The 25,411-nt window shown below is 26.5% G+C and overlaps 1 protein-coding gene and 1 long non-coding RNA gene across 15 annotated transcripts in view; one reads left to right on the plus strand and one right to left on the minus strand.

Moving 5' to 3' along the window:
* Window positions 1-25,411, minus strand: part of dimm (dimmed) — an 87,586-nt gene that overhangs the window by 38,367 nt on the left and 23,808 nt on the right. For 4 of the 13 annotated variants that reach the window (XR_010882814.1, XR_010882816.1, XR_010882815.1 and 1 more), the window contains 2 exons: window positions 24,132-24,196; window positions 19,073-20,365 (listed from right to left, as the gene is read on the minus strand). Coding sequence is in view for 1 of the 13 variants with exons in the window: in XM_067286818.1 (XP_067142919.1) it covers window positions 3,577-3,657 (81 nt within the window). In the remaining 12 variants the exon portion in view is untranslated. Of the gene's footprint in view, window positions 1-3,576; window positions 3,702-11,181; window positions 11,579-13,940; window positions 14,210-17,492; window positions 17,722-19,072; window positions 20,366-24,131; window positions 24,197-25,411 lie in introns of those variants that run through there. The other 9 variants (XM_067286820.1, XM_067286823.1, XM_067286822.1 and 6 more) reach the window with 6 other exon arrangements.
* LOC136988846 (uncharacterized) lies at window positions 17,696-22,362 on the plus strand. Of its 2 annotated transcripts, XR_010882819.1 has the most exons (3): window positions 17,696-17,876; window positions 20,589-20,793; window positions 21,056-22,362. It is a non-coding gene; the product is annotated as an uncharacterized lncRNA (long non-coding RNA). The 2 variants fall into 2 exon arrangements; XR_010882818.1 differs by lacking the exons at window positions 20,589-20,793; window positions 21,056-22,362 and adding an exon at window positions 18,722-18,790.

Genomic DNA, 25,411 nt, shown 5'->3' on the forward strand with positions numbered 1-25,411 from the left:
CCCTCGACATCTAATCAAGATTAATTGGGTTGCTGCAATAATTAAGGTTTTTCTCATTATTCTAAGCCTACATTTTTTATTAGGTCCATTTTTTGCATTTTTTATCTTCTTAAATTTCATATAACTTTATCGATTACTTTACCTATTGTGAGATTATTTAATTTCTATGGTAAAGACTAACTTAAAATTTAGTCATTTCTCTCAATTTTTATATACAATAAAACTCTTAAACCTGACGGGAACATCGTTGTTTGAAGGTTATTTTGTTCAAGAAAAACGTTCCTGATAATAATGACCGATGTTTAGAGGTGACCATTGTTGACAGATTCGACTGGATTAATGACAAAGTGTATTTAATATATTTAGTATATATCATGTCTAATTTTTTGCACTATGTACACTGTATATCTTTATAAAATTTCTATATATTTTTTCCTTGTATTATTATTATTATAGATAATTATTACATATTTCTTTATAAGTAAGTTTCCTAAAAGCAAAAATTTTTTAAATAATTTTATATATTAAAAATATATACAATTAAACGTTGTTATACATTATTGCTTAATTTTTCATCTTCTTCTATAACAATAATAACAAAATTTTCCTTTAATATGACTATATAATTAATTTAAGGGAAATTCGGAATTATTATTCTGTCTTTTTAAAACATTATACAATTCTTCTTCAATAAATTCTACTTTAAAAATGCCAACAATTTGTAACCATAAAATTCGAAATAGTAGGCAAATGACCACGTTTTCATTTACTCTATATTCAAATGTAGGTATTTAAGTCAATTACTCACATCAATATGTACAGATGGCAATATATATTAAAACCAAATGGTTTTAACAACAGTGCTGACAATCAATTTAAAGTAGAATAAATATTTTTTAAATTTATTATAAACAAATTCTAATTAAAAACATCGAACTTCAATCTAATGTCAAGTATATTATTAATTCAATTTGAATCAGTATGTAAATGTAATTAAAACAATTTTAAATATTTTCTTTTTATATTAAAAACTCTCATTCAATATAAAATAGTTTTAATGATAAAAATTGGTTATTACAGCTATTATTTACATGATAAAGTTACGAAAATAGCAAAAACTTTTAAATAGCGAAAAATAGAAAAATAAAGAATAGGGGAAATAGGGAGGATGGAAAGACTACATTCCACTTGCTAGACCTTTTCAGATGCCCTAAAGTATTTAATAAGGTTGCATATTGTATTGAAGTGTATAAGTGTATACATTTGCCATATATGGATAAAATATATATATACACTGTACAATATATTTAGATAGATAACATTACTGAGAAAAGAGAACACTTTTTAGCTAATTTATCTTTAAAAAGTATTCAAAAACTTTATTTTTATACATAAAAACCGTAATAGAAGACACAAAAACTGCACCGTCCGCTGAACTTCACCTCTATATGAATGATCATTTAAATAGTTATAAATTAAAAATATAAAGAAAATTTTGATTATGAATTTGAAACATATTCAATCAAGTATTAAAACGTTATAAAGAATATGATTCTTAAATAGAAAATTGTGTGAATAGTAAATGTTACAATTATTCAATCATCCTTTTAAATAGTTATGTATAAAGTAATCAAATAATCCTGTAGAATTTTAATTATATAATATAATTACTTAAAGAATAATTAAGATTATTGTAGTTAAAAATATTAAAATTTTTTACGAGATTTAAAAATAAATACCTTGCTATCGAATTTTCTTCAACAAATTCAAACATAAATACAATTATTACATCTACATTTATATATATATATATGTTTATAAGTAATAAATATTTATATTAAAAATAAGTTATACGTAAGTAATTAAAGTAAATTTTACGGGGATTTACAAAATTGTATATTTATTTATATATAAATAGAAAAATATTTGTTTTGAAACAAAGATGAAAAATATAGTTAAGAGAATACATAAATAAGAATTTTAGAAACTTGAAAAATATTACTAAATAAAGGCTACTTTATAATTAAGAATTGTTCTTTTTCCAGGTAGTCATTTAAACTTTCGGTTGAATGACATCAATAATTCCGATCATTTTTAAAACTAATAATATAATTGGACAAAATTCTGTATTATGATCAAAAAACAAAAAGTATAATTATTAAAAAAATTAAATCAAAGCCTCTACGAACAGCAATAAATCCGTTTATTTTGTTTTAATTTATTTCATGACATTTAAATAAGTATTTATAATATTTTCTTGCATTAAAATTTTTTTATTTGTCTATTCGAATAATGTATTGTCTTCTTTTTATACAGTTAGTGCTTATATTATACGAAATTGCTATTTTTAAATACTATTTAAATGAAACTCTATCATCAATGACTTTATTTAAAATTATATTTGTATATTAAAAATATTTACGGTACTTTTTATTTTTATATATTTTTTTCTTTATATTTAAACGAAACTATTAGATTTCACATAACGAAATTTGTAGGATAAATTCTGGATTTAAAAAAATATTTTAGCAATTTAATAGCTAAGAAGAAAAGATAGAATTGCCAACGATTTTGTTCGCTAACTCCTTTCAGAGTCAAGAAGAACAAAATTTGTTTTGTCTGTTCTTTCTACAGTTTAATAATAATAATAATAATAATAATAATATGACATTTTTAAGAGAAAAGAATAAAATATATATTTTTGCTGGACTGTTAAGCCCCTTATAGTTACAATAGTGAAATTCAAAAGAAATGTGCATTCACAGACAATAAGAATTTTAATAATTTCTTTAATATTTTTAGTAAATATGAACAGAAAAATAGAGACATAGAACGGTACGATACAGAATCCAATTACTTAAACATTTCTGATTCATTTTATATCAAAAAGTTGCTTATTAAAAATATTAACTTTAAAATTAATCTACATAGAATGCTATTGTAAATCTACATACGTTATAATGCATTCTAGGGCCTGAAATTCATTTAAAAAAGCCTTAAGAGCATTTAATTTTTTATTTAATTTGATTTTAGCCAAATATTTCACTTAAATCTAAGAATTGAACATGTCGAATTAAAGAAATCTCAAAAAGTTTGCCGATATTTTAATTAATTCATACTTTAAATGCTAAAATTTTTAAGGTATAAAAATAATTCTAAAAAATTTTTCCTCGGTAATAACATCTGGTACTTCTAATTACTTATAATATCATAATAAATGTACTTATTCATAAATTTTTATTTTTACATCAAATTCATAATACAAAATTTTAGGATATAAAAATTTTATGGGATTCTCTACAGTTTCAAGAAATTTTAGATTAGGCATATTAATAAATTTATGTGAATGCTGCTATAAATATTCTCAAATTTTCTTTATTAGTATGAAAAATTTAAATGAAAGTAATCTGTATTATAAAACATTTTATAGTTTATACGACACTTTTCATTTTATATGTATTTAATAACATTTTAAATAGATAAATATATGTATTATATATAATTAACTAAAGCATTCAAATTAAAGAAATAAATAGAAATTATTTTAAGATAACAAAGTATTTAAACTAAACTTACATATATTGAAAAGTTGAGTGATATTAAACTATATTGAAGTGTGAGAAACTTGAAATATGACATAGGAATTGCTGTCGACATTTGTTAATATCCTCGCTTAACAATAATAAGTTCGAATAATTAGAGTGAATTCGAATAATTAGTTCGAATAAACAAATAAAACTTCTGTGATATAAATGTCTGGCTCTTTAACCAATATTAATTTATCAGTTTAGTTTTCTGGCCTCGGGTAGAAATGGTCTATTTACAGCTAATATTTTCACATTAGTGAAGATTATCTAAACAATAAAAATCAATCATGTAAATTAATTGAATGGACGACAGAATAGAATCGAAGTATTATGGTGTTTATTAAAAAATTTGATATTTTTAACCAACTGTAAAAAGAAAATTACCGTTTTATATTAAAGAAAATAACATTAAGAAATGTTTATGAGTTGCTAAAGTAAAATTTAATTATAACTTATAGAGTAGCGTTTTTATTTAAAAACATGAATAAAAATACTAAATAAAAACTTATGTTAATAAATTTATTAATGGTCTTTAAATCAAATTAATCATAAAATGTAAGATTTTTTAGTGTATATATTACTGGAAAAATCAAGAATATCGGTGGGAAACTTTTTCAAAGTTTCACTTAAGAATACGATCTTCGCCTTTAAAAATATTAAGTTTCTCGATAAGAAATGCGTTTATATAAGAAATTTAGATCAAATATAAGGTATCTATTATAAACGGTATTATGAGAGGAGATAAAAAATTTTTCGAAATATGAGAATCGAATGACTGAGCTTTCAAATTGCCCATCAATAAGCAAGCAATTCAGAAAGAATATATCTTCTCAATTGAACAAGTTAGAAACGAATTCCGCACTCAAGTGGGAATTAAGCAGTTCTATCGACAATACATCCACCTGTCGTTTTATCGGCAAAACGGCCAAAAATCAATAGGTCTGCCACAGAAGTGCATTCAATCACAACTTCGACCGCAATAGCACACAGCTGAATATAAACCTGTGGAGAATTCTCAGTGTTACCTAATATGTTTCTCAAAAAAATAAAACCTTTAGCAGATTTTCCAAAAGAAGATATTTTACTTTCATAAAATTAAATATAAACAATATATATATATATATATATATATAATATTAATATTTTAAATCGATTCTCATAATTCTCTTCGACAGTTTTCAATTCCAGAAACAAACTTTTTCCTAATTAAACTACTCGAACGAAAATTAAATTTGGTAGTTTTTCAAGTCCCTCTTCATTTTAATTCTGCACACATTTTAAACAGTAAATTATAAATTTTCTCATTTTAAAACATTGATTTATTTGTTCTAAAATTAATTAAAATTAACGGAGATGCGAAAAAATAAATTTTCTCGTTTTTATAAATTTGTCCTCGACAAAATTTGATTTTATTTCTAAAAGGAATTATTGAGAAAAACTTCTTTAAAATAAACGATATGGAGTTAAATAAAATTGGGTTGAAATTCGTACATCCGCAGCATATACATGGCTCATTCAAATATGTGGCAACAGATGCCTTCGACATCTATTCCGAGCAATAGAATTAAACCATTATTATGTATACAGATGTAGTTGCTTCCTGTTTTATTCAGTCAAACAACAACGTGAAGAGACGAATACGCGATGACTAAAAATGAATAATGTACACAATAAAGATTGGAGAGTTCCGTCAACTAAAATATTCAGAGTAGAAACAACACTTTGTTTATCAAACGATGTGCTTTTTGATTGATTGATGCATTTGTCACTTCACTCCAAGCATGTTGTTGGTGTAGAATGTGGAAAACCGGATATCAATCGCCACTAAATTTCTATCTGCTCTTTACTTTTACCATTATTTTTATTTGTTACGTAGAAAAACAATTGTTTACTTTTATTTTTTAGGATATTTGCCAATATCATTTTTCGAAATTTATTCGATAATTTCATCATAAACACTCAATTGAAATCGTTTCTTTTGTGTAAAATATGATTGTACAGTAGTACATACGAACATATAATTATTAAATTACATCTCATAGCAAAAAGTAATACATTATTATTTGTTCATTTCCCATATTTCGAAGCAATAAATAAATAAAAGTTATAGCTGATCGGTATATTAGGGTAAATTAAAACATTTATCCTAAATGCGAGGTAAGTAGGCTCTAAGAGAAAACAAGGCAAAAGCTTTCGAAATAAAGAGGTTAACAACATTTCTAATCGGACTTGGCTAGCTGCAAGTCTTTTGCTTTAATCGTTTCCAGCTAATCCAAAGTAAACTTGTTGCTTAGCAACATGGAATCTTGCTTGAGAGTTGTCAGATTGGAAACATCGCTCTCCATTTATTTATATGTATTTTCTACGATATATTTTTATCGCACTTATTTTATAAATAGCAAACAAATTCAATAGAACGATTCTTTGTACGCATCAATCAAATTTTATTATTCAACAAAAATATTACGCAAATTTAAATTACAAAAATTGACTCTACTTTTAAGAATATTACAAAAGCTACCAAATTTTATAGAATACGTATATAAAAATCATTGTAAACTTTACTTTATTAAATTCAAAAACTTTTAAAATCTTCCATTTGAAAGTATAATTTCAATCCAACTGGTAAATTACTGTTATTTTCTACGTATATAATTTTATATATTAAATTCGTATCTATGATATAATGAAACTAATATATTATTTATAATGTAAATTGAACATTTTATTAAATATTTAGTAAAATTTATATTAAATAAATACGACTTTTCAGGAAAATTATTTATAAAAGAATAAATTCACAAAATGGCTAAGTTAGCAAATTATGTATTCGGTATAAAACAGCTTATTACTTTAATAAGTAAGAGGAATTTTAATTTCCTTATCTATATTCAAGTCGTCGTGTGTAGAACACGTGGTCTCTTCTCGTGAGAGACAAGCATCGACAATGTATCAAAGTTTGTTTGACCTACTTACAGATCAGACAAAGGTCACAATCTACTATAAATAAGTGCTTTCGGCTTTTCTTAACTTATTTCATAGGTAAAAGATGAAAGGAAATGAAAGAATCGACTTCACAAGAGAAATAGAGATAATAAAGAAAAATAGGTGTCTTTCCCCATTTCTCATCTCTTATCTAATAGGGATGGAAACACTAATAACTGCGATAACTTAGGGAATCTATGGCTATTAGCTTTTCTAACCTTATTATTTACTTATTTATCTATCTGATAATTATATAAGCATAATTAAGTTTACTATATTTTACATGTTTCATAAAATTCTTGCTTGTAATTTATATTGAAATGATTGTAATTTCTGACGTAAAAGAGAAGAACTTACAATGTAGTCAATATATTAATTTATTCAATTATCCACTAATCAGGAAGAAGAGAATATAAAATAAAATTTAATGCTCTCAATGGTAAAGTAAGTTGTAATTAATGAAAAGGCATATTAAATATTCATTATTTAATTTCTATAAATATTAAGCTAAGTTTATCTAGTCGTGTATTAATTTTTACCAAGCATTAAAATATCTGTAGATTTTGAAAACAATGAGAAACTTCGCAAATAACCTCACGTAATTAAAACGTTTAGATTAATTAATTACAAGGTTTTTTTTCTTTTGAAACGATAAAGGGAAATAATAACCTTTAACATTAAACGATAAAATCGAATATTACAACGTATTCAGGAAAATATTTTAATGATTTTTTCATAGTTTTATGGAAGAATTTTTATTATAAACAAAAGTGTCCATGAACTAACGATATTACTAGATTAATAATAACTGATATTTTGCAATTCAACACCTTTTTATTATTTTTTGAGTATTGGAGTAAAGATTTTCTTACTTTAAACTCTTATCGTTCACAACTTATTTGATATTCTAACTATCCAGTTAAAGCCAATTATTGAAGTTTCGGATGGCTGTGATCAAACGAAAAGACAAAACGAAGCAACAGTCCATTAGCATATCAGTTTCTCTGTCATATTCTTTCTTCGGCATTATTTTTCCATTCAAAAATTGCAATATTTGCAGACCCATGTCAGCAGAAAAGAAAATCTCTAAATAACCAATATTTTAAAGAATATTTGATGAAAAATTTTACATTCATATCTAAAAAGAGATAAAAAAATTAATTTTTTTTTACATGTAGACCTGTCATGCTGGTCTTAACTTTCAAACAAATGCAAAATGTTGTTGGTATATTATATTTAATTAAACAGGTTAATAGGATAAATAAATATATAAATTTGCGTGCAATGATATAAATATATAATTCACTTAATATTTTCTTTTTTTATGGATTCGAAGAAATATCTATCGTTAATGGCAAATGGTATCCTTTGCATTATTATTCTAATGGAATATTCTTATTTTTCCGGTTCACGATTTCACCTGGTAGAGCACTAGCGTGTATTATTCGTTTTTTTTTCTATATAAAAAATGTAACCAGATACTAACGTCGAAGGTCACACTTCTAATTGATCTGGCACTGTGTAACAGTGTCTGTGAATCTCGTTTCTCTGCAGGACATTGATGTAGAACAGTGGAACTACCTTTAAGACTCAGCATGTTACATAAGGGTAATGCCCTATGTTAGCGACCTCGTGTAACATTATTTTGCTTAGCAATCATTTGTATTATGTATATTAACATTTACATGTCCATTTGTTTATTTAGACATTATATGAATTGATATAATGATGCAAAATGTTTGTTTTGAAAATCGAATTCTCTTTTATAATGAAAAATGTTCATGATCTCTCATTATCTGTGATTAAACGATTTTATTTAATTCAAAATAAAAAAAATGTTTAATTATATAAAATGTATTTACATATAAAAAGCTGGTAAAGTTCTTATAAAAACAACGTAATAAAGAAGGAACGAACAGCTTTTTATCATCGAAGTTTTTAAAGCAAAGAAATTTTTATTTTTAGATTTACTTTTTATTTTAGTAAATCTTGCAATAGTATATGTTACAATAGTGGAAATGAGAAGAAACATGAGTATTTGTCAGGAAACTTACATTTGATAAGGACATAACTAGCTTGACATATCAACCATCTACGTGTTTCTGACAGTGTAGGGAACTGTATACACAGGTGTCTTTCTTTGAATATTTTCACAGAACGAAAAAAAGTGACGAAAAAACTTTCGTTTTTAAACGCGTTAAAGCCCTATTTTCTTATTTTTTTACTTTGTTTTTATTTTTACAAATTCAACGGTATTTTTTATTTTTATATTTACATTCATTGTATATAAATAAACAATTATCTTTATTTGAAATCTGTTAAAAGCTAGAAATGAAACTAGAATTTAAAAATATCAGTAATTCGACCAAAACTGTTCATATTCATTTTAATTCTTAATTGAAAGCGAATGGGAAATCAGTTTTCATGGTGAAAATTCATTAAGCAAATTATTAGTAGATAATACTAAACGAGATAGAGTGACGAATCATCTTATCGCTATCAATCAGCTTGGTTTAAATCATTTTGATTTAACGCGTTTTAATCCGTAAAAGAAATGTGTTTTAAAGGTGACATTGGTGTAAATATTTTTTCCTATTGTCAAGTAACACAATTGAGTACTCTGCTGTAGAGAGGAACACAAATCGAAGTTAGACGGAAAATGAAGCTAATTGAAAAGAATGTGGGAAGTTTTCCAAATAAAGCTGATGTTCTGATTACTTTTGAAACATTGGCTAATCATAGAAGTAAAAAGTTGATCTTAACTTAAGTTTTTCCATCTAAACAAATAACGGCAAGCTTTAATTGTTGACGTCTTTACCTACCATCCACTGGATGGAAAAGTACAAAGGACAATTCCCAAGCTATACCAAGTAGTCCAATTAAAGATGCTTTTAAGGTTTCTTATCACTTCAACACTTTATGACCTCAAAATTGATTAATATTTTCTGTGAATATAAAAAACTTTGCCTGACTTTTTATTTTGTTACTTCATTATAAATTTACAATAAAAAAAAGATTTATGATATTTCAAGAAGACTTAATTGCCAGCTTGTTTTTATACATACAGTATATTTAAATAAAATTTTAAGACATAATAGTATGACGTAAATATAATAAAATACTTAATATTTAAAACATAAAAAATTAATTCAAATAACTTCAGTAGAAGTTATTAAAATCTGAACTTAAATAATTCACATTTTAATTTTAATTAATAAAAAATAATACTTGATTATTTTATTATAAAAGAAAGATAATAAAGATGGAATAATTAGTTATTTATCAAATGAAAACTTAAAATTTCACAATATATATATATATATATATATATATATATATATATTTATACATGTGTATTATATAATTTGTTGTAATTACATATATATATAATTATGTAAAAAGAAATTGTTTCGTGATAAACTACGCGAATAGTTTAACTTTTTATAGAGCTGAATTGTTAAAAGTTCTTAAATGATAGTCAGTAATATATTTTAAATTACTCTAAATAGCTATAAAATTATTCCAGTTATTAGAATAATAGACAATTTTTTTAAATGTCTATTTATGAATACAAACAGTCTACAATTCAAGAATGATATAAAAATATTAACTCTCATTATATCATCATTAATTCTATAATAGTAAACAATATAGTTTTAATAGCTTACTAGCAGATGTGAATATGGAATAATTCAAAATGGATCATACATATTGACTTCTCTATCTTGTATTTGTACGGCTTAAAGAGGCATTTAACTTCCTTCAATAATGATGGATATTTCTGTTGTACATTTGGCTTACATCCATTTTATGCCAAAATTAAGTGGCAATAATGCATTTTGTGTGCAGACAGATCAGAAAAGAGACTCGTAAATCCTTCAGAAGTAATTTTTGTTTTAGCTATTGCCAATATTATTATTTCTCAGTTAGAAGAGGAACCATTTTATATAAATTGCGTTATTAAACTTATTTCGAAATTAGCACAAATCTTCATTTAAAAAAGGAAATTTATACAATTTCTAAATTGAAATATAAAAATAAAATGCTAAAAAAAATTAATTTATTAATTTGCACTAGCAAGAGCACTCGACCAATTAGAAAATGAATAGAAACGGTAGTGATTTATTAGAACTAATTATCCAAAATTAAATTAAGAAGGGAGAGATGTTAATTAATTTAAAGTTACAATAATTTTCCTAAATAAAAGTAATTTAAAAATTTAAATAAAATATCTGTACTTCAAGGGTAACGCGTAAATGATAAAATTCGAATTGCATCTATGTAAATTTTATTTTGTCATTTAATTTATTTTATTATGTAACAAATATTAAAAATTATTTTCGCGATTAAGGATTGTCAGGTTATAAAAGATTTATTTGAAATAATATATAAATAAATATATAATATATAAATACAGAAAGTTTTTTTTAAAAAAGACGAAAAGAAATCAATGTTTGTTGTCTGCAATAAAATTAAGAACTTTCTATTCGACAGTATAAATCAGAAGATCAACGAGCTTAGAGAGGAGAATCTAATGGAACAAGGTTCGGAAGCTAAACCGACCAAGCTAACACATCCTATTCCGTTATAAAAGCTAACAGAACCTTACCTGCTTCTGTTGTATACAATTCAGCAGGTATCTTCAACGTCCTATCTTTTTCCAGTTTGTTTAACGTCAGAATAGAATAGAACAAATTTTAGTAAAGCCACAGGTAGTTGCAGTTTAACTGGGTGAAGTTACTACGGTACATGTTGCTAGCTAGGCCGTGTCTGATGCCGCGCACCCTAGCCATTGGTAACATATCGGTCTCATTCATGGAGTCTTCTGGCCAATAGCTACACTCGTCTCTCCTGACGTCATCACCTGTAGCGTCAGAGCGTCGTAAACAGTCAGGATGCGGGGGAGGCTGTAGGAGGATGCTTTATGGAATAGGAAAAGAGTGGAACGGGAAAACAATTTCTTAGCCACAGATTGACATTGGATTAGTACTTCTTTAATACTAAAAATAGCAATAGTTTTGAATAATCAATATATAAAAAAGTATAGCACATTTGTTCCGTTTTATGTAGTTTTTAATAATTACATCAATATAATGTAGAATTTTCTAAATTACATGTAGATAATTTCTTAATGAAACATATACATTTTAATATTACCCACATGCACAGGCATTAGCAGTTGTTCAATCAACTGACAACCACCTGTCAGGACAGCTGCCATACTCTAGTCCATTATATGTTTTCTCTTTAAAGTTCTCTCTTATCTTAAATAAAATTTAATAATGTAACCCTGGTAGTTAATTATTTTTCAAATAAGAATCTATAAGAATATTTCTAAAGTATATTTTACTCAAATTTATAAAAATCAAGCAAAAATAAGTTGAAACTCCTCTAATATTAGCCTTGTAAGTATTTGTTTTTTAATGATGCATGATAATTTATTGATAACGCTGTCCTCGATGCTTACTATCTGTTAATTATTTTCTAATAATTTATCAGCAATTATCTACTTCCAGTTATTTTCTATCGATATCTTATGTTCTTCTAATCTAATTGGTCCCATCGTTAATAAGAGATATTCGAAGTATAAATCACATATCTCCTAAAGTAAAAATATGATGGAAAAAAACATGTTTGGTTCTGGAAGGATCCGAATTCACGTTCTTCGGATTTATGCTGCATGGATTAACCAACTATTGGAACATTCACTATATTAGCTGTTACCATGGTAAAGTTAAATAATCCTATATAAGAATCCTACTGAACGAATACGTTCTGAAAAACAACATACTATACATTATAATATATTCGTTGTATCACTGAAAGATATGAATTCGAATCTTTCCAAAGATTAAACTCGCATTTTCTGATTGAATCTGTTTCTTGTATACATTTATAAAATTATATTCGGCATTACTTTTTCTTATTAAAAATATATCTTTTCTACACCAAGTAGGCTTAATTTAAACAAATAAAATATAAATTTTTCCCTTTTTTAAAATAATTTTATCGAGAAGAATAATTGTTTAAAATTTTACACTTTGGTTGAGTGATGGGTTTGATAGCTTTTTATAACAGCTTTATTTCAACATTGTTGATATTGTGGATGATATAAAGAATGTCGTACGATTCAAAGGGACCTCAGGCTGTGTTTTCATATTTGAATGCGAAATAATAGCCCGCATATAAAGAAATATGAATGTTATGTGGGTTGGATATTAATCAAAATATATACCTCTCGGTAATAAATTCTGGAGAAATGAGTTTATTAATGATTTGGTATTATTGAAGTGAAATAAATAACCTTTCACCGTTCTATTAGAGAATAAATTTTCAGTGTCCTGAGGACAACCAAGAAACCTTCAAAGTGGAAAGTTGTCCCCAAGCGATGACGTCATTTATCCGGACCGTCTGATACATTCTCACGCCTGTTTATTTAGGGGAATTGCATTGCACCGTATTTTACATCCTTCGTAAAATTACTTAAATGTACAGTACGTAACCTGGACCGAGTGCAGAAAATAATATGTAATGTAAATTTTACAATTTGTTAAAAGTATTCTTTACAATGCTTAATTGCATTTAATCCGTTTTCCTGTAATGAAAATTAATCTATTTTATGTTGGTTAAATCTGATTAAATTTAAGGTAAAAATTAAAATTTTTGGAAAAGTAATTCGAGCAGAATAAATTTGATTTTAATACTTTTAATCTTAAAATATCGCCTTCTTTTCGAATTAAGCTTTCGAGATTAGATTATATCATAAATATTTTCTTTTTCGTCTTAAATGGCTGTCAATTGGATCTTACATTTTGAAGAATTTTTCAATAAATTTAAAAGAAAGTTTTAGAAAGAACATTTCTTTCTTCCCTTTAGGGAATAAATGTTTATATTTAAATATTAACTGGTAATATAAATAAAAATGATAGCTAGCGTTGTTGGCAGCGCATATTCATTTTATTGAATTATCGTAATGGCGACGATGCATCTCTTTAAATCTTTTGAACTGTCAAAACCATTTATTGTTCCCACTAAACACCATAGGTCACAAATGTACTGCATCGTGATGATAATTAAGCATATTAGAGCCAAAAGACAATTTCTCTACGCGCGTTTAATAATAATTAATCCAAAAATATCTTTTTAAAAAGTATTTTCGTCATTACTAATTTTATAATGAGTAGACAAACTCAGACACCTCATCGCCGTTAAGATAATGGAGTTCTTAATTAAAACGCTTCATTTATGATCTATGAATTAAAACTATATTATATTATATTTTATTATTTTTCTTATTTAAACTTTGAAATCTTCACTTAATTTATTATTATTTATGACTAAAATTATTTCATAAAATTAAAACTGTACTTGCTCGTGTCCTTGTTCTCAACTGCGTATATTTTTAACAGTTTTTCTTGTCGAAAGATCAACAGGTCTAAGCTTTGCCCAAGGCTTATATCTGACAAGTGATGAAAGTTCTGCACAGGATTTCAATTTTTACATCGCCAGGATTAAGTTTGTAGAGAAAGACGTCGTCGCTAAACTCCAATCCCATATACACTTTTTATAGTTTCACACTATTGATAATTATTATATATTATCGTTAATCGTTGTAGTAAACATGAAGAATTTCCAACATCTGCCGAACAAAGTAATGTTTAATCAGCTGATAACTTTACGTTTACAAGGCTACTCCGGAATACAACGAATGAAGTAGGTTAGTATTTTTTTAATTCATTTTTTAAATTAATAAAAAAATAAACATTTTCACTTCTATATATTTTAAGAGCCGAAAAACTTAATCTTTTTAAACCTGTATTAAAACATATTTAACGTTACAAATAGACGATGCGATAGATATAAATTCAAGCTGGACTTAAATAACGTATTTTTAAAGTTAAATAATATTCAAATTTTATTTACTTTTATAAAAATAATTATATATTCGTTTCATTTCGATTAAATTCTTAAATTTCTCAACTGTTATTTCCAGTTGTAAATATTTAAAAGAAATTATTTTGAATTCACGTTTAAGTCGTGGAAATTTGTTTCTTTACTTTATCTCTGGATTGAATTATGAACGAAGTACTTCTAAATTGGGACAACTTGTGTATTTCATTTGTAGATTTTGGAAGTCAATCTAGGTTGTTGGAGAGAGTAATTCCCAACAGGTTTCAAAGCGATCACATGTGAATAATGAATCAGAATTTCTCGTAAGCCATTAATCCGTTGAATAGACTGTCGATATCCTATTTCTGTTATCATACATGGCACTTAAGTATCTCATGGAGTCTTCATCCGTCTTGACACTCTAACTGATTCAGACATGATTGCAAAGGGTATTACTTATGCACATTGAACTAATTTTAAAGGATTCATCCTATCAAACTACAGCTTTATTTCATTGACACTATTCTAGATAATCGAAGTCCAACACGCTATTTTTGTCCGTTTTCTGTAGGCTATATCAATATTTTCATCTAGATACCCTATTATCGATAATATTTCTGTATAAAATAAAACTGAATTTAATACAAAAGAAGGGATTTATTTTTTTTATCTTAAAATTTTCTTTTAAAAAAGACGACTTTTTGATATTTGATACAATGTGGTTATCCATACAAAAAAAAAATTTAATGTCGAAAATAGAAAAATGCAAGAAATTGAACAACGTTCTTTTGACGTCATTCTGTAACTAGTTTTTGTTTAGACAAGAAGCAAATGTATTCGATGTATTCTTTTTCCGGTGGCGTCACTTATTTCCGGCAAATATCACTTCCAACTGAAAAATATTCGATCATAATGCCTGTTGAAATGATAGAAAATCTGCTCGGTGCATATGCAGAGTCAAAAGAAAATTACATGTGACGAATATTTTCTTATCGAACAATTCTGTGTACATTTTATTAAAATTTCGTTACATATATAAATACAAAATAGGCTTATTTCTCCTATCAAAATATTATCTAATCTAACATAATTCCAAAGTCAATCTGTGGTTCTAGAGAAAATTTTACAGGGGGAGAAAAAACAATTAAATTACTTATTTTACTCATCTATATGTATATTTCTTATATGTTTATATATGAATTTATTCTTAAATTTAATAAATTTTATTTTATAGAATATCTCTCTAACCAACAAACAGAACTCTTTACATGATCTACTATAGATTTATACAGTATAAGCTTCGTGTTGCTTTATTGTTATATATGATTTGAAACATTTTATTACATTTTTCACGTAAGAGTGATCTGCAAACTTTTTAAATCAACGATATATTTTTTACCAAGAAAATTTTTTACTCATATCAAAGTAAATCACATTACGTCCCTTGGGAGTAACGAACTTCAGTTTTCGGAGTGTTGGAGAACATAGAAGGAAAATATTTTTTTCCACTTATTCACGTGCCGAGGACATGTGGTTACATTTTATTTCCTGCTAACGTCAGGTAAATGATGTTTCACACGACATGTGGAGTAGTAGCGATACACTGGGTCTACAAAAACTTCAATTTGCCACCTACTAGTAACTAATTAATTAGTTTTTTTTGATGTAGTAAAATAGATCAGTACCAATTTCGTATAGAAAATCTTATTATGTGTCTAAATTTATTACAGATGACAATTTCGAGTTCATTGACATATTCAAATCGTAGGTTTTTGACTTAGAACTATCTAAAATTACAAAATCGTATTTTGAGTTAAAACTTTTATTAATAAATTCGATATGTGAATGACTGATAAGTAACTAATGCAATGTATCCAACAGCCTGTAAATTATAGCTCAAATCGAATTAAATCTATTTGTCTTATCAGCGTATGCCCTTGAGTTTCGCAAAGTTTTTGAAGTATTAATATACTTTACGAATAAACTCGAAAAGTTATAACTATCAAATTACAGAAACATACAATTTTCTAAGTTAATTATAAACTTTTATATTGAGAAAATTAATCGAATTGAAACTTAAATTGACGAATTTACGGAATATTTTCAATGGTATTAAAAGTTTTGCTCTATCGAACGATGATGGAAAACGAAAGCAATTCTCTCATATCAATGCTAACAATTATTAATTTTATGGTTAAAACTCGATTATTGCTTGAGTTTCGGTCATAAAATAGTAATATAAAGAAGAACAAAGAAAAAAAAACAATGTTGAGAACAAGTCTGTAGTTTTCTATTGAAACATCTGGTGTACCACTTGTTAAGTTATCGATAAGATAAATTTATTTGTCGAGCTATTAAGCAAGATGGTATCTTTAGTTTTCCTTTTTTACTATAGAACAAAATATTGCTCACAATAGATGCCTATTAATTAGAAAATCATTACTTTTTACGATATTTAATTAAACTCCATTATCATCATTGCTACTAAGTGCGAACAATTAGACTTTTCTAATAAACTATAGATTACTTAATTATTGAAAATAAATTTAATTTAAATTATGGAAAGGATAAAAAACATTTCATTTAATTAATATAGAGATAGACTAAGTTCTCTTAATAGGAATTTTCGTATGAAATTAAACCATAGACAATTTGTTAATAGGTTATTATTATAAAGACTTCATATTATATTCATAAATTATTCCCTGGCGCACATTATAGGCCTACAGATACAGTATAGTAAATTATTTAAACAAGGAAAATTTCAGAAATTCTGATTAACCTCTATACCTCATGCATGTAATTAAAAGACGTAGGCATACAGATAAACAGACGGAATGTAAACAATCGAATTGAGCCTCTTAAATCATCGAGTGCAAAATATATAAATTTCCCAGTTATTTAGAGCAGAAGCAAATTATTTTTTTTTACTATTAAAATTTCAAAGTAAGAAACTTCATTTATTAAAAAATTAATTCTTAAAATAACAAATCTTTAAGAAATGTTAAAATAAGTTTTGAGAGTACTCACTGATAAAAATTGGGTTATAATGCGCACAAACTTAGCGGATTTAGAATATTGAACCTAGAACGCAATTAGAGTTAAATATCGCTATTCATTGGGAGAATCAAGATTTAATTTAATAGTATATTTGCGATTAGCAGACTAATTTATAGTCTATAGTAATTGTATGTCCGTCTATATCACATCTGGCAAAGCGACTGACTGTCGCCTGCATCTGCATTTTGCCAGTGCAGTACATGTTGGTAGAACGACACATCTAAAGCACTCTCGTTACTTCAATGACGAATTGTTGTCTAGGAAATTCCGAATACACTATTTAATGTTTCCTGTTATTTAGTATACTCGTTTGCAGTATTCTTTTGTAAATCCTCCATGTGTTTGCTATAAAAGGTACTAGTAATGGCTATTCTAGATGTAGTTCGCTTATAAGTAATTTAATTTAATTCTTCTATAACGATGACGATAAGTACTCTACTTTTAGACGATAATAAGATATGACTAAACCTATATTTTTATTAATTAAGTCTGAAATTTGGTTATCTTTCCTCAAATACATTTTTTTTTCTTTCGATCCGCTTTGGAAACTTATAAATAATTAAAATATATTTATGGAAAAAGGCTTTTAAATTTTGAATTAATCATTTTAAAAACAAAGCTTTCGTTTTAATCTTATTAGAAATTCGTCTGAATTTACTTGCATTTTTTAGATCTATCTAGGAAAGAAAATTATTTATATGAATTGTTTTTTTGAAGGGGGTGTTTAGCTTATTTAGAGATGATCTCTTATTGTAAGTAATGACTATTTAAAAAGCTATTTATAATTAATCGAATAGAAGAAAATAAACAAGATGCTTGTCAGACAACAAATTCCGAAGGGATTAAGCAAGGGATTAGGCAGTCAATAGTATTAGGAAGGTGGTGAGTGGACTACGGGTTCAACCACTAACCTCCATTACAACAAAGATGAAAACTATTGATATTTGATTTACAACTCTTAGTCTTTTAAGTATCTAATAAAAATTTCAAAGTTATTCGTCTACTTTGTTAATTCCTTTCTATAACAATATACAGGTATTAAAATACAAGAAACTATAACATTTCATATTTAATACAAGTTTTTCATTAGTAGAATTATCTTTAAAAATTAAATTATTAAGTTTATTTTTTTACATCTGGTATAAATTATTCTAGTAAATGTTTATCACTATTAATCGAATAATATATTCTATTTTCAGCACTTATCTGAACGAAAAGATATTATATCCGAGATGATCGATAATCAAATAAAAATTTTACAGAGTAAATAGAGATTAAATGATTTCATAAAAAAGCACTCCATTTAAGAAAAGTTATTAAGGGACCGAGTTTAATCGAAAGTATATTTAGTCATCAACAAGAAGAAAAAAATGGTAAGATTGTAGCAAATCCCATTGTTCGCCCTCCCTCATAAGATTTGTCCAAAGTTAATGTTTAATCTTGTCAGAAGTAAACTCAGCAAAACTTGAAAAGGAACGAAAACAAACTAAAGCCTAGAAAGACAATAACTATTTTAAAGTGTCGGTATCAATAGGTAGGTTAATGGCTTCTGGAATTTCAATTAAGGTGCGAAATAGCCTATCACAATATACTACAAGGCGCTTTTAGTCATTTACTGCCATTGAAACGATAATTTGCTTTAGTTTAACAAAGTTTAATTTTTTTCTTTAAGATATGACGATGGTTTTTTTTCTAGCTGAGTATTTATGGCTCGAAATAAAATCGAGAATTCGTTCCATAATATTCTCGATACTTACAAATATCTATAAATAAAAGAGGATGAATAAACTAGTAAAGTTTAGAGCGTGAAAAAGCAAATTTCTCCTGTCTTATATTTTAACGGAGCGTAGAAACTGTAGTCGACAGTTCTATCGACGGAGGTCGTTGGGAGCGCACACCTTCCTCCTCCACACTTCACCTGAAGTATCCGTCCGTTGCTTAGCAACCACACCAACCCCGAGACCACTGACAGTTGAAGGTAATTGTATTTGGAGTTCCAGCATATGACAACATTTCTCCTTCCATAGCTGAGCAAAACCGACAGAAAACTCTGAGTCTTGCAAAACCATCTATTCTCTGCCATTTTTCTATTTTCTCTTGTTTGTGTGTGGTTTGAAAGCGATTGCTTTCCTCTCTGATTACAAGGAAGATTATCTCCTGAGCTTTACGGTAAAGCTAACGCACAAACGCAGTAATAAATGATATATTGTAGTCGATACCAACGGATACTACACAATAACCAATCTTCTTTATGTAGTCTATACCGAAATGCCTACGCTTTACAGTAAAAATTTTTTTAAACAATAAAAAAAATTTCCTTTTTAAACATTATCCGAATCAAAAAATGATCAATCATTCCCGTGACAAAAATAGAAAAAATTTTGATGCAATAGTTTGGTTGACTTCAAGAAAACTGATGAAAATCTACAGTTTAAACTATTAAATTACATTCGTTCAAAAGAAAGAATCTTTAATGGCATTAAAATAACTTTTATTTAATTATCTAACAAATAATAAAGTTAAATTACATATCTCGATTATATGAGGTGCCAGTTCTGACCGAACAATTTTTAAATTATTTAACTTGTGTATATATATATATATATTACTCAAATTGTCATCTGAGATAAGAATATAACAGATATCAGAACTGTAAGATCCAAACTGCTATATAGTCTACCCTTCAGGAAACTTACATGTGGCATAGTGCAAGAAGGATTTACTCTGTAGTCATCCTGACATGGTGCGACATCACACAGATATATTACAGTCCCGGAGGGATGCAATATAGAAAGAGAGGCCGATGTGCTTTATTCCTCGAAAATTCACAAAGCTGAGGTAACCTAAGGCAATAATGGTTTCCAAATCAATTTTCACGTAAAACATTCATACGTTTTAAAAATTGAAAAGTGTATTCGCATATTTAATATCGATAAAAAATATAAAGATGCCTTTATATGTTATATATACTATTTATTTACATACAAACATGTGTTTCTAAATATGCATATAGGTCTATACATTTCGATTCTTACGCATTTTCTTTTCCTTTCTTTTTTTGACTAGAATAAGACGGTTCATTAATAATGGGAAGTGATGTTTCAAGAATGTTCTCATTAAGGATGGGAATGTTTATCGACGTAAAAGACTTTCCTTAGAATGGTCCCCCTTCACATCTTATAACATTTCTGACGAAAGATAACTAATTGCTCTCTATACTTATGTTTAGTCTCCCTACGGATGTATCTTTTATGTTTCATCTGATTACAAAGTTATTTTCACATTTTTTTATTTTAAATATAATTGATTATTTAATTAAAAAATAATTTGGAAATTATTTATTAAAATGGAATACTTATACGGTTGCCAATTGTACTTTAAATTAGTGAATAATTTAGAAATTTCTTTGAATGTTTTATAAATTATTCAATAATTATTCATTAAATTTCAACAATTTCTCTGTTAATTACGAGAGTCAAAAGATATCAAAAGCAGAAGATTCTTATATAGATATATATTGGCTTATATTACAGGATATACCAGCTTAACAGAGAAATGCGATTATAGACGGAAAAAATTAAGAAAAATATCCATTTCACTGTTACTTTTTTATGTATAAGGCATTAAAACTAATCTCCGTGATCAAATTTGTCTGAATAATGCATCCGAAGGGATGTTATAGTAGTAGAAATTATAATAATTATTATAAATTAACCATCTGCATCATGATCATTCCCCATTCTACATGTTAATAAAAGAATGTTTCCTCCTTTTGTATTGTATAAATTGCAATTTAATGAAAATGGTAACGTTTGGCGGAGTGTAATCAGTTTTAATAAATCAGTTTCTTTATAGAGAGTCAAGATAGGTGGTGATGTGAGTCTATAGAGATTAGGGTAGGAAATCGTACGATTCGTGAGGAGACTGCGTCCAATGTCAATAAATCCGATTGACCTCATTCATCTGTCACATTAATTGACAGGATGAAAAAAGGTGTCTAGTCTGAAAGAATTAAAACATTCTCTCTTCTTATAATGTGTTCTAACATGTTGTAAACAAAGTTGTAGTTTTTCATGTCTTCTATTTTTTACCCCGTAATTGAACTTTATTACTTTATAGTCGACAATGTTTTTATTTATCTTCTCGGAGGATAGGCGGAGGATCGGAAATCGAATTGAGAAACTGTGGAATTCTAAGACCACTAAAAATATCAAAGGTGATTTTCTATTATGACTGACAGCTAATCGTTAATCGGTATTACCGAACAAGAAATAGCTAATTGGACCATTTTAAATTTTACATAAGATATTCTTCAATTTTCTCATCGCCTGTCTAAACTAATAAGTCATTTTTGTTACGTCAATCGATATTAATCAATAAAGATTCAACCACCTTCTCAATAATTAAATTACAATGTTGGCTCTCTACATTTTTCTTGTAACTATACAAATAAAAAAATATTATTTATTGCGAATACAAAAATTAGAAAGCATTTTAAATATAAATAAATCTAAGTCCGGAACTTAGTCAAAATTTTCTAAATTAAAAAAGATAAATGGATTCTTTTTAATCATGCATTTTTTATGAATTTCTTATCAAAACTTTTAAATTCTTCTTGTTGATATGATTAGTGTACATGATAAGCCACATAGAATACAAACAAAATCATTAATTTAAAGAACTTCCTACGTATCTGGTTAATAAAATCACAGTCGTAAAGACAACGAAATGAATTTAAAATTTATATTATTCAAGATAATTATACCAAATATAAAATAGAATAAATTAGTAGAAAGATTCTAAAAATAAAATTCAAAGTATATTCTTAAATATTTCTTTTTCATCAATACGTAAATAACTAATACTTTACTATTAATAATTAATGGAATATAATTATTTCAAAGTTTTCACGTAATTTTTATCGTTATTATTATTAATAATAAGACATATTAAAGTTGTTTTTAAAATAGTAAATTAAAATAAAATAAATTCTCATACGAATTTCAATACAATAGATTCAATAACACATCTCATACAAACATTAATAATAGTTTCGCATATTTAACACAACTGATAACATATTTATTATTTCTCATAGCGTAATATTTAACTAAATGCAAGTAATATACTAGATTAAAGTGAATAATAATTCTACTCTTTAACATTGTAAAAATTATATTCATATATATTAACTTTCATTTATTCTTCGTATATTGTTAATTAACATAGTAAGAGAATTATGAAAAAAAGTTATTTTAAAATCATTGTATCCACTCAGGAAGATGATAAATCATTGCCTTAGTGAATTTATGAACCAAATAATTTCCATATTAAACAAGGATCCAGATGTGAGGATTAAGCCGGTCTCTAACACTTACGATTAGGATTAACGAACGATATCATGCATGAAAGATGCCTATTAGATGTACTCTAATAAGAATCTAATTAGCATCTTTATAATGAGAAACTTATCACCAATATTAAAATCAAACAACGCTTTGACAGAAATATGTTTAGATCACTATGATGTAATCCTCCAATCGGTTTAAGATGGATCTTTTAATCAATGATAAAACAATACATCAAAAAGAGAAGACATTATATCACTGACAAAAACTGGTAGAACTCGAAAACTTATTTATCTTAATCAAATATAACGAGAAAAAAAACAATCAATTTCTTGTTATAAAATTATAAAAAAAACATTAATTATAAAATTAAATAGGAATAAACATCTTTAAGATATTTAATACATTGAAAGAAGACATAAATCAAGTACATGTTACAAAGCTTATCGTTAATCTGTCATTAAATCCAACACAAAAAAGCCGTAAAAAGTACATATACATATAAACCATTGAAGTATTGTACTCACTTCAAAAATTCTAATTTGGATCGCATTGATAAGCAAAACACGCAAAGTGTATCGTGCATGTTGTTTTGATCCAATCAAAGGAAGAAAGCCGACAGGAAGACAAAGTCAATAACAAAGCATGAGATGGTTCCTAGTTTATCTGCGAGCGCCAGACGTCCTAATGAGACGCTGACTCTTCGACGCTGACGTCCTTCGACCTTTGCACAACAACCGAAGAGGATAGAATAACAAACCAGAACTAAATTCAGTCATGTTATCACCTTCCGGCACAAGAATCTAGACACACCGAACTTAGTCCCGATATTCTTCTTCGGTGTTTCTCATCCCTTCTATCATACAATCGATTGCCTTAAGCCGAAGGAAACATCTTAATTCTATTTTGTATTCTTTGTCGTTTCCAAGTTTACTAAAAATTTAATAAAAGGACTCTACAAAAAGTATCCCCTCGGCCATAAATATCTTTATGTTTTTCCTTCGGGCTCTATACAGACTTTTATGTAATAATAATCCGTGTAGTAAAGGAGTAAAATTAGTTAAATTTACACTCCTGTAATTATTGTTACATTGCATGCTACATATATCGTGCAGTGAAGCAATTCCATAAACTCCAGCGAATGTTATTCGCGATAGACTCCACTTTCTACTGCTTATTTATTCTCTTTATACTTAATTTACGTTATTTTAATAAATAAAATATAATTCATTAACTATTTATTACGCAAAGAACTACTCACCTTAGTTTAAGAATTAACTCAATGATTTATTTTCGATATCGTAATACATCCAAGACCGATGTAACCTTTAAAAAGTGTAAAAGATATTTGATTAATTTATTTATAAAACTTATTTATGTTTAAAATTTAAAACAATTTTATCGTACAATTTAAGTAAAAACTATAAAAATCATTTTATAATTTAAGATGATAAAATTAAAATGTAGCAATTATATATTATTACTTCTACTTCTTGTTAAGCCACGTGTTGCGTTGCAACCACATAAAATCAGAAAAAAATTATTGTATTTATTAAATATAAAACTAAATAATGAATAATTAACTTATATGCAAATATGTAACTAATGACATTTTTAAATGTTTTATCTTTTAATCATTTTTTTCTGCGCTAGATGTCGCCATCATACAGTGCCCCACTTCGTTGAAAGGTTAATAATAATCTATCAGCTAATTATATCTCCATTAATTATTTTAACGCAGATCTAATTAAATATTAAACTATTTATTTTGCAACTCTTCTAAGTGTTTCCATGCGATAAAATACTAATATTAAGCTATTTAAATGCACTTAATTATTAAACAATAGTTCATAGGAACTTTCACGAATTATTTTTAGTGTTAAATAAATACTGAAATACAAAAATAACAATAAATAAAGTGAAATATTCTTATATTCTTTCAGTAGCAACCGCTTTCAGACGTAAATGCATTTACTTAGGCTACATTGAAATGATAAGTAAATTTGTCTTTTCTATCAGAGTTCAAGTCCACGAGTGTTTAGCAAATATCAAAATTTTTGCTAAGCGAAAAGATTTACGTGGGCAAAATATATATATTTTTATTTATTAAAATATTAATAATTATTTCTATATTATCTAAATTAACAAGGATTTTAAATTACAAATACTTCTAACTTAACAGTAAGTTCTTTAATTTTTTTCTTCGTATTAAAACTCCGATATACAAAATTAATTGTAAAACGTATATTTAAGCAGAGAATATAAATATTTTATTATATTAAATTAGCATTTATATGATGTATAAAATAATTTTTTAAATCTATTTTGAGTGTAGTAAGATATTTTCTCGCCAGGTGTCGCTAGAAAAGGAACCCCCTTTTCTTAGCAGAAAAGGGAAAGTGTTTGGTTTAGATTTTAGTCAAAAAGCTTTTTTTTTTTCTTAAATTAATTATAATTTAAATATAATTTTATCGATAGATGAAAGTCTTAATCATTAATTTAATATTTAAATTTACGTCGAAATAAGAGGCTTCGCTGGCT

The sequence above is a fragment of the Centruroides vittatus genome, unplaced genomic scaffold (genome assembly GCF_030686945.1).
Source record: "Centruroides vittatus isolate TY-2023 unplaced genomic scaffold, ASM3068694v2 scaffold_386, whole genome shotgun sequence".
NCBI lineage: Eukaryota > Metazoa > Arthropoda > Arachnida > Scorpiones > Buthidae > Centruroides > Centruroides vittatus.